Source organism: Antennarius striatus, chromosome 18 (assembly GCF_040054535.1).
Source record: "Antennarius striatus isolate MH-2024 chromosome 18, ASM4005453v1, whole genome shotgun sequence".
NCBI classification, from domain to species: Eukaryota; Metazoa; Chordata; class Actinopteri; order Lophiiformes; family Antennariidae; genus Antennarius; species Antennarius striatus.
This window is the reverse complement of record NC_090793.1, coordinates 8,065,785-8,077,187: the sequence shown is the minus strand read 5'-3', so window position 1 is coordinate 8,077,187 and position 11,403 is coordinate 8,065,785. Positions and strand designations below refer to the sequence as shown.

The 11,403-nt window shown below is 44.1% G+C and overlaps 1 protein-coding gene across 1 annotated transcript in view; it reads right to left on the bottom strand.

Moving 5' to 3' along the window:
• Positions 1 to 244: 244 nt before the first annotated feature.
• Positions 245 to 11,403, bottom strand: part of ece2a (endothelin converting enzyme 2a) — a 51,862-nt gene continuing 40,703 nt past the window's right edge. Inside the window, exon 4 of the mRNA XM_068339781.1 lies at positions 245 to 809. Coding sequence (XP_068195882.1) covers positions 519 to 809 — 291 coding nt within the window. The 3' untranslated portion in view covers positions 245 to 518. The remainder of the gene's footprint in view (positions 810 to 11,403) is intronic.

The following is an 11,403-nucleotide window of genomic DNA, read 5'->3' as shown; positions in this document are numbered from 1 at the left end:
TCTGACAGGCTGTCAACAACAGCCACGACAGGAGGGGAGGCACTGACATATCAATACACTCTAACCGTGACTTTAAATGCAGGCCGGTGCCGCCGCTGTGCACCGTCTAGACGTGACACTTTGCCAACTGCCCAGCATTGGCTGGCTTCTACCACAATACCCTTGAATGTTTCTGATTTATAGACAGACAAGAAAGCTGAGGACACAAGGATGAAAAATTGCTTTAATAAAGATAAAAGTTTGTATTATGAATTATTTTAAAGCAGAAACTGAGAATAGCAGCTGCAAATGTTGATATTTGAAAGCACTCAGGCAGCGCAAACCAATGCTAACGTCACATCACTAAAACCCAAAGATCCAAACCCAGAAAACAGATAAAAAAAAGGGTGTAATTTGTTCAAATGAAATTGCAAGACAAAATTAGAGGTAACAGAGGAGGTTTGGTGAGGATGTCACAGTAAAAAGGTTCTAAAACTCTATCAGTAAATATATGCTACTGAGATTCCTTCAAACGGTGGTCATAAGTCAATTCTCGACAGGAAGTCGTCCGCCGTCTTATCTTCTGGTAGGGTAACGATATCTGGTGGGGTTTCGTTCCTCTCTGTTTGCTGTTTCTCCAGAGCTGCATCCTCTGAGCTGAGCTTTTCCCCTTTAGTCATTACATACATGTAATATTCAAACCCCCCATCATAACTATACGTCTTAATGGACCAGCTGTAGTCCGTGTGAGTGTAGAGGCGTTTCCTTATGAAGGGGCTGGCAAAGGTGATGGAGACCAATCGTCCACCGGGCTTCAGGCAGCGACTCACCTGAAAACAAAACAGAGAGGAGTTTTAGATGAATTTAACAACATGGATTAACACCATTACCATCCAAGAATCAGTACCAACGATCTCCGTCAAGTAGAAGCGTCCCTCCAATCAGACACGTGCAGTCCGTGAGGCCGCGAGGCAGGGAAAACCTAATGCACCGAGATGCTCAGCCATGCAGAATCACAACACGATGTGATAGCATGAAAACTGTGGAGGTCCCTGTGTGTGAATAATTGTTGCTCCGGGTGTGTCAACACTCCGGCGTGTAGATTCTGCATCTAAGATGCACACGTGCATCACGATAGTCACGGCTGCATGAAAACCGGCACCGAAAGGAATGCAGAAATACACATAGAGTAAGGAAGGGAGTTTCCGTGGAGACATGACTCCGTGGAAGTGAAAGGATGGAATCTGCATGTGCACTTTCTGCCTTTCTTAATTTTGATTCCAGTGAGGATCACATCATTTATACGAATGCTTTGTTCCAAGTCATCCATTCTTTGTTGTCCCTGTTCCAAGACAACAATTTTTCGGTCTTTTTCATCCATGTCTTTCTGCATTTTCTTCATTTTGTCCTTCATTTCTTCCAAGGCATCTAGCACCGGTTTTAGCTTTTCTTCCAACTTTTTATCAAAGTCACTCCCTAACTTATCAAAGTCACTCCCTAACTTATCAAAGTCACTCCCTAACTTATCAAAGTCACTCCCTAACTTATCAAAGTCACTCCCTAACTTATCAAAGTCACTCCCTAACTTATCAAATTCACTCCCTAACTTATCAAAGTCACTCCCTAACTTATCAAAGTCACTCCCTAACTTATCAAAGTCACTCCCTAACTTATCAAAGTCACTCCCTAACTTATCACAGATCGTCTTTAACTCACTCTTTAATTCTTTCATAGAGACCATCTGGTCTTTAGTATCCTCCGATTTTCCTTTTGGTTTCGTCATTTTGCAGAGAATAAGTGAAAGTCAGTCTGGGTACGAGTTAGAGAGATAGCGACAACAGGAGACAGAAGAAAGACGTCTGCTCCCGTTGAGAGCCGGAAGTAATTTAAGTCTTCACAGAAAAATATGGCTGACCATGAGGGAAACAAAGCTTCAACTTCAACTCCATGTATGAAATAAATGAGCCCTTAAATACTAACAGCAGTAAATAGCAGCAGTTAGCCCCATATGGCTGTGAATTAGTAAATCATCAGTTCCAAGATATTGACTTCAGACATATTTCAGAGCCGTAATATTGTGTGACTTTACACCTCCTTTGCTCATTCATGTGCACTGATCTGGTTGCACATATTTGATGTGTCACAGCAGTAAAAACGCAGATGGAATTCATAAACATTCATCAATCATTCATAACACTTCCTTGTTTCTTGGTGTGACAAAAACTTGTCCTGTTCAACCAGTGCGTGAATGAACCCTCGCAACAATTTTAAAACGTCCAATACCAAACTGATGTGTTTTAAATGGGAAAGAATTACAGAGAATTGTGACCAGAGAGGAAAAAACCAACAAACAAACAAAAAAAAAACAACCCAAGAAGATCGAGAAGCAATCCCTGGTATTTGTGGGCTTTGTGTTCGGACTGTGTGAATCTCAAAATGTTAAACGTGCAGGCAACAACCACGCATACATCTACTGTTTCAAGAGTTCAGCGAACCAAATATAAACATTCTAATTCATTATTCATCCTGGATTCTGTAGATGAAGTATGCACACTATAGCGACAAGTTGCTGCGTGGTCTCCTGGGTCTGGAGGATCTCACGTGTGGTTGTCATGAATGCTGGGATGTTGACGCCGTGCAGCCATGAAAGCGCAGTAGAACCGTCCCGTGTTGTAATGCGCTGTGGGGGGCACACGTTGGCTCGTCCCAATGCCGGGGTCTTTGGAGAGAAGTGCTGCTCTGAGTTGAGCACGTGTGTCCTAATCTTCTCACATGATTCATCTCCACCAGCAAAGCGGTTCGAACATGAATTATTCACTTTTCACGGATGGAGAGTGAGTGGACGGGTGAAACGGTGGTTGGATGTAGGAGAGAACGAGGGATGTGATGTACAGATATGAGGTAAAGATGAGGCTGTAGAGATGGTCACATGTCTTCACGGAATGCAAGCTGGCAAGGGCCCAGAATGGTTGGGATTTCCTCTCGTTCCTAAAGCTGGAGAACCAGTTTCACAAGAACTGAGGAGCTTTAGTGTAGAAAGAAGATGGTGAACTGTTGAAACAGGTGTGAATCCTTTCTCACCTCTTCCTTTCACTTTCTTGGGTGACAGATGTTTACATGTTTAGACATCCATTCGGTGCTAGAGAGGTAGCGACAGCAAAATACCCGAAACAAGCACGTTTTCGGGTATTCAAACTGAATTCAATGGTGGTGCATGAGGCTTTCAGATGCAGCTTTATTATTCAAGTTAACTCATAGTCTTTCTGGGGCAGAGCACTATATCACACTATATATACAGATATATACACTACATCTGACTCAGCTGACAAGATTAAAGTCGCCACACGGTGTGTTGAGCTGGTCTGATGACACATCCTCACACATGATGGTTCTGAAGCCTCACATCTGAGGTGTTGTCATCGGTACCAATGCCTCTTTGATAACAGCTTCGGGTCGGGCTACACAGGTGCCGTTTGCTTCCTTGTTGTCGCCAGACAAAAGATGTTTTTTCTAGCTCTAGAGAGCGCGATCACTCCTCCATTCAACCCGTCTCTCTGGTTTTTTATTACAAGTCATGAGGGTTAGGGGAAAACCCTGTGAGCGGACGTGCATGAAAGGGTGGATCCAGGAAGTTAAATAAAATATTAAGGAAACATGAAATACACCTGCTCCAAAAGTGTCACAGGGTTTTTCCCTAACCTCAATGACGGAAGTAATAAAACCAGATTTTGAACTATATTTTGTCATTATGAAGCCAAAAATGATAAAAGAAAATGATCCAAATGATCCACTGCCCAAAAGCACCATAAGATGACGCCCCCCCCCCCCCCCAGCGCGTTTTCCTCACTTCCTCACTTCATAGCTGAAGCCATTATTGATGACATTGACACGTATAGTTGGACATCTTTACGTAACTCCAGAGCTTTATGCCGTCTGAGGCGATACGTGACTGACATCATTGCAACTCGACACGATGCAGCAAACATCTCAGGCGTAACCATGACTACACTTGGGAGGGAAGCTTGAAGAGTAAATTCCGTTTTTTTTTTGTGAACAATTCAAGACGACGACCGACCGAGACTCTCACACGCGTGCGTGAGCGCGCACGGACGCATTCACTGGAATCCTCACGAGGAGGAAGAGGATTATGCATCAAATGCAGTGAGTCATACGCATTCTGTATGTTTCAGCTGCAGCTCCGTCAAAGCGGTGGTATTACCACGAGCTGAAGGAGAAACGGCGGCAGCTCAGCTCAGATATCAGCACCTAAAGGTGGCATGTATGCGTCGATGGGCGAATGAGAGCTCTCACACCCAAACACTGGAGTGACCCCCTGTCACCCCTGACCCAAATCCACTTCTCATGCGTAAGCTGATCCCAAGAGAGCTCCTCCAAAGAGGACAAAGGAATCCACTCTCAGCAGTCCTCTTCAGCACTCAGTCTTCTCTGATTAGATACCTGAACGCTCCTCTCTCATGGCCTCCCCTTCATTATTTAGTACGGAGGTGGAAGCTTGTCACCTGACCTGTCTTGAGTGCACAAGGAAGTAACACGAGACCCGTCGTGGGGGAGCCGACATCCCCTTGAGGAAATCCAGGGTATCCCTCATATTCAGATGTTTTCTGGTGTTGTAATATCATCACTCCTGTCAAGTCAAGGAGTTTTTTTCCTTTTTCAACCACTTCCCAGGATATAATGTGTATCTGAAGTGATAAGCGGTTAACCACTGCAGCGACTGAGGGATTCTTCCTGTAGATAGAACTCATCTGTTCTACAGTTCTGTCCAGGTTCTATTCTTTTTTCCTCACATCTGTGAGATTCAAGTTTTTCAGCCATCCAGGATCAAATGGCTTCATCCCCATCTCCGTCATCAAACATCAAATTCGGTCACCGATGACATCTTCTCCAGGAGCGTTTTAGCGCTCCCAGTATATGATTACAGTATATCCTTAAATATTGGATCGTTTATTTCTCAGCAAAAACAAAACAAAACAAAACAACAACACTGATAATGATAAAAACATTTAAAAGGCAAAAAATCAGTTAAAAAATGTGAATGTTTTTGAGTTGTGGTCTGGAAAAAAAAAGGAGAACCAGCCCCATACTCCCCCTCACCCACAAACACACACTCTCTCTGGGTTTATGGTGAACGATTATTAAATTACAGTACTGTCTAACCTCTCTGATGATGCAGTGTTTTCTAAATTTTCATCTATGGGGCAATCAATATTTAGAGTACCTATCAAGAGATTTAGTGTGGGCCTTGCTGCAATCAACCCACTGAGAATTCCACTGATGGACAGGACCCAAAACATATTTTTATTGGACAGACAAATACATAATTTGAAATACATTTTAACTATTGAGTCAAAGGAAGTCCCTGTCTGATCATACTGAATGAAAAAGAAGATAAGCTGTCCAAGAAAATTGCTATTAATTCCCTCTTTCTCCAGGTGTGCATCTTCTCTTTCTCCTATATTATTTGCTTTGTTTTCTTGTCTTCCCTGGACAGCAGTCATTCCCCTCCCTTGTTATCTTCACACCTGTCTGGGCCCCAGCGTCCCTACAGATACTGTACATTAGATGACTGACGCTCTCTGACGGTCAGATGAGGACAGGGTGTCGTCTTTTACGGTGGTTTCAGTCTGTTGGAGCTTCGTGTTACATAATGTGGCTTCATCTGATACTGGAAATGTGCATTTGTGGTTCCTGAGGCAGTAAAGCAGGGGTGTCAAACTCATTTTCACCGAGGGCCACATCAGCATAAGGCCTGTAATCAACGGGCCAGAAGTAACTAATAAATGTAACTAAATGTAATGTAAAATTAATGTAACTACTCATTAATGTTAAATAACTCTGAATTTATTACTTATTTAAGTTACAAACATTACAGTTAGACAGAAAAAATATGTTTGTTGCTCTGTTCTAACATAAATCCTTTTAACTTGTCAGTTTATGAAACCCACAGAACTCCATTAATCAAGGATCAAACTATGGGCTTGATTACTGCATTGTGGGAAATGTAGTTTCTGGTCAAAGCACACTTTTGACCTATTTATTTTTAGTCACTCTGACCTTTTATGCTCTCGCGGGCCACATAAAATGATGTGGCGGGCCACATTTGGCCCCCGGGCCATGAGTTTGACACATGTGCAGTAACAAGACTTTTTTACGGTATCAATATTGATCTGTTAGATGATCGAATGATTAGAAGCAGAGATGGATCCTCCTGTACGCTCACCTCAGTGTGAGAAGGAGGCAACAGAGAGACAATGTGCAAGACAAACTCTGGGACCACATTCTACTGTCCCCTGAAGCCTAAAGCCTGAAATAATTGCCACAAAAACTTAGTTTTTGGAAAATACGCTCTTAACGGAACATTCTGACAAATTTAGCCACCGCCCACCCCCCAAATAAAAACATAACTTGGCTTATATGAGATTTTATTTGTATAGCTTTTGCTAAATCCAGGGAAATGTCACGGGAAATGTCGATGCATTCTGTCTGATTGCATACATGAGGTTTTTTTTGGGTTTGGGTCATGTAGATGTACAAGTCTGTAAATTCTGAAAAGCCAAGTGCATCATATTTGGCTTTAAAGGGTTAAAAGATATTGTATGAACACACCGATACACACCCACCAAACAACACGTGAACTGGGGCACAGAGGAAAGCAACGAGGAGGTGTGTGTTTTTATGTCTCGGTCACATTTCAAAAAATATTTTAGAATTTCACTCCCATCTTGTCAGCGCTTGTTTACTGGTCTTTGTGTCCCTGCAAGCCCCCCCCTCCCCTACCACCTCACATACACACAAACAGAAGGTGCCCCCCACCCCCACTCCCTGAAGACATGCGCATTCAAAATCAATTGCCTCTCTTCCCTTCCGTTTCACCTCACCCGCAGCCTGCAGCCAAGCATGTGGATGGAAAAAACCTGTAAACGTCTCGAGGAAAAAACTGAGATGGAGAGGGAGTGGGTGAGAGGAACATGGAGAAAAGGAGGGATGGTGAGAGAATATTGATGGGGGTGGGGGTGGGGGGTGGTATCTTAACGCTGGTCTCCTAACAAAGAAAATCTGCTCCTCCATCCAGGGGTGCAACAGCCTGCTTAGTTTCCTCACCCCTCCATCCCTGTTTTACACCTCCCGTCTTTCTCCGAGCTAGAACCAGAATATGTGTGTCTAAGAGAGGAAAAACGTTCACTGAGAGGAAGAATCTGCAGGAAAAGCATCAGGGAGACGTCTTAAAGGGAAAAATAACAACCGATTCCTCCATATGTAAAGCATTAAAGACAATAAACATCCATGATGTCCATAAGATGTTTACCAACACGGACGCTTCATTCCCAACGGAAGATTTGTTCTTCTAATTACTTGATAGTGATGATAAAGAAAACGTGAAAAGCAGCAGCCCGTGAGGTCTCGCGCTTGCGACCAGACGGTGGCTGGTTCAAGGCCATAAAAGTTTTGATTGCCCTTGAGCAAGGCACCATCTCTTTACAAGATGCTCATTTTGGTGCAGTTCTATCTTTCACTACATTATTGCATGGCCCTTGTATGTGCCTGATTTACACACTCATGCACATATATACGTGTACACTACACACACACACACACACACACACCTGTGGAAAAAATAATTGCCCCAAGGGAATTATTAAAGGGTGCTTCTTCATCTTCATTCCCACCCCTTTCCTTCGAATTCACCACCAATCCACCACCCAGCTCACACCCCCAGGTCCACCAGCCCACCCACTGCGTGGATAAATTATACATCTTTTCAACGAAATTAAAAATGAACACCGATCGACTCCGACTTGAAAACGGAGATTTACAGTCTTGGTGCTCGATATGATTGCGAGCGTGAGTTGTGTGGGCTTTCTGAGGCTCCGGCCACCACGGGAAGACAGCAACATCCTGGCTTTCAAGTAGGCGCATCCCTCCCTCACATCCCATGTTGTCATGGCAACAAAAGTTTTGGCGCTGGTCACGGCAAACGTATGTAGGTCAGAACGGGACACGTCTCAAAAAAAAAAAAACAAACACCGGGCGGTGGAGGAGCGAAATCCCTGCCTTCGTTTACGCGAGGAGAGTGACAGAAAGTTTCGGCAACGAGCGGCGAGGACGGAAGGAACACAAAACTACACTGAACGTTTCACCAGGGTCCGTCTGCAGTCAGTCAGTCAGTCAGTCTGCAGACAGACGGATTGTGGTGGGTTGGGGGGGGGCGGCATGCCAACGCGTGTGAGACGTAATGTTCCTGCGTGTGTGTGTGTGTGTGTAACAGTCTGCGTAAGCATGTGGGGCCCCCGGCTAATCCATCAGTATCTTCCTTTCAGTCGCCACATGGCAATCCAGCCCCTCCGGCTAAAATTAAAACCTCCTTCTTTCATTTTCTTCAAAAATAAACACCTGTTGTTTTTTTTCCTCTCTCTTTCTTTTGTATCTCACTCTTCTCCGCCCCCCCCCCCCACCACCCCCCCACCCCCACCCCCCACCCGCCCGCCTCCTCTTTCTTTCTGCCTTCTGTTTTCCATCAGGGAAGGGAGAGAGGTTGGCTTTAATTACTGAACTACTTTTCTCACCAGCGGAGGCACCCACATCCGCCCACTGTCGTGCTCCCAGCATCACTGCAATGTCTGTGTGTGTGTGTGTGTGTGTGTGTGTGTGTGTGTGTGTGTGTGTGTGTGTTTTCAATTCTGCAAAACTTAGTCTAGGGTTACCAATTATCAAAAATTCAAAGCATCATTCCTAATGTAAATATAATTCCTATTGTAAATATGATAAATGCTTCCAATTCTTGGTGCAAAGTGATTTAAAAAATTCATACTAGATTAAAACTCGTGCTGGATCCAGTCGGTGTGAGTGATTAATAAACTCGTTAGGCTTCGTAGAGGAATACTTTCTCCCTACATAGCCTCTAATGTTTTACTACTTCACATGATGAGTTTTGAACCATAACCAGCTGCTGCATATTAAAAAGCTCGGACAGAAAATCAGCATCAATTCCTGACACCCTGCACAATCATGACACTCCTGCAATTGTAAAATCAACACTTCCTGCTTCCTTCAATGGAATATTTCCCTGTGGAGGAGGGAAATATTCCATTGCTAACATCCTCAGACAGGCAGAGGGAAGTAAAATGGGCCAGTGTGTCTAGAGGTTGAAGTCAACCCCGCCCCCCCACCCCGGGGATGAGAAAGGGGGACAGGACGGACGGGTGGAGGTCCCCCAGCACACTGACACAGTCCGGTCTCTTCACTGGGCCAGGAACACACAGAATAGAGTAAAAGGCCTCTCAGCTCATTCCAAATCATCTCTGAGGAAGATCTTGTCACTCCAATTTAAATTCAAACCATCATCTGACTGATGCTCACAGACCCCTGATCCTACTGTAGGTCAACTTTACACAGATTTGGTGTCTAGTTACTTCCCCTCTTAGGACGGTGTGGGTGTGTATAGACTGCTTTTAACTGGTATATACACCCTCTGCTACCATGGGACAATGTGTTCTGTTTTCAATGAACATTCGGGGCTCTTCTCCAGAGGTTCGTCGCTGCGCCTGCCAACGATGTATCCTCAACAACTTTGTAAACTGCTTAACTTCTTCATTAACCGTTGTTCGGAATACAATTTGTCTCATCATTGTTGATGCACCTCTCAACCGAGCTCAAGAACCGAAAAGGGTTTCGTTCAGAGTAAAACCCTGACAGTACACAGACTTTTGTGACATCCTCTACCAATCAGCAGAGCCTTTAACCAACAGGAGTCATTAAAACTCCTGTGTGGGTGCACACGGTACTTTTAATTTGCCATTTATTTTCTTCACAGTAATTATTTATCTATCCAGCTGAGTTTTTAGGGCGCTTCCTGCACCATATCAGGCCGTAACACTGGCTGAGAGGATTTTTTGATTTCACAGTGACTTACAAAGCCATAGAAATCAAGAGGTTCCACAATGCTAAAAAAACCCCCCACATTATATTCAACAATTTAAAGGTTCACTGTGTCAATAAAGCTGTTGTGGCGCGATGAAAGGCGCTTGGCATCCAGCCGATGGGGGAGGTCTGTGAGGAGATGCTGCCCTGAGGCGACGAGTATTTATTGCAGGACTCTGAAAGAGAGTCTGCTCCACGCCGACAAGCTGCTAATGGCTCTTTTCGTAAAAGTCAAAACAGTTTAACACACCTTGTGTCACTGTCACGTCTGGGTTTGGGGCCGTGATTCCCACGAGCGATATCTCTAGGTTGGCCTCATTCTGGCGTCGCGTTAAAATACAATGAAAACGGGCTGTTGACACAGACGCTTCACCCCCAAGCGGTGTTTTTTTCTGTTGAGCCCATACCAGAAGAATCCAGTCGTCATGTTCTACCTCTCAATTTGTCTTTGCACGTTTGTTTCATCGGCTAGTTCACCATATCACAAAATACCCCCGTGAAGGGTGGATTTGGACTTGTTAGCGCAGCACAGTTCCATAACACTACTTCTTAAATCCCACAGCAGGACAACGCCTTTCAAACTGAGGACCAAAAGGGATTCGAGCAGCTGTTTTCCCATCTCCACCTTGGTTTTTGGCCACTTATCCTCGATGAAAGATAGCGAGAGGCCTTTTTCTTCAGAATGAGTAACGCCCAACCCACGATTGTTTCCAGTGTCTGATTATGTTTTGGGTTCTGCTGGTCATGTTTGTTTAGTTGCATGCGTTAGTCGGCTGAAGTAACCTAGTTTTTCTTTTTTATTTACTGCAGTTGTTTGTGCAGAAAATAAATACCGCAGACAATCACACATGGAAAATCAGCATCACTTCAACATTTGGCCTATTTTTAGGTGATAACTGAGTCCTGCAGGGATTTGTGTACACCGGGCACAGATAAACAGTTAGTGTTTCACATGTCTGATGCTTACAGCTGTTGACACTTCTAGTATTGACAATGTTGACCGACAACCGCTTTCTGAGTTAGTGGAGGAGCAGAGTTAAGAACACAATGTTTAAATCAAAAAGATGCTTTGGAGGATGGTGTACGTGTGACCACCTTGATTGATTGACTGATCGATTATTGATTGAACTGGTCGTCCACAGAGTGTCAGGTAGCAGTGAGTGTTGGAGTAGGTAAAGGAATCCCCCGGCTGCTGCGCTGCAGGATCAGGACTGACTTCACCATAAAAAAGAAAAAATCTGAAAGTATGAATTTATTCTGGTTCTGACTTGATAGAGGTATAGACTCGGACCTGTCTGGAAATGCTTTATCTCTAAATCACGTTGGTTTGTGCAGATCAGCCAGTTTAGTCAGGCTGGCAGGTTCCCTCAGTAGGACATTCTGAGCTCCAACAACTCATCTGGGAAATCAATGTGGAGATGTTAAAGAGGCTAATGTTGCTTTCCTCAATATTAAATCTTAATTTTTATACTAGAGGGAGAAGAA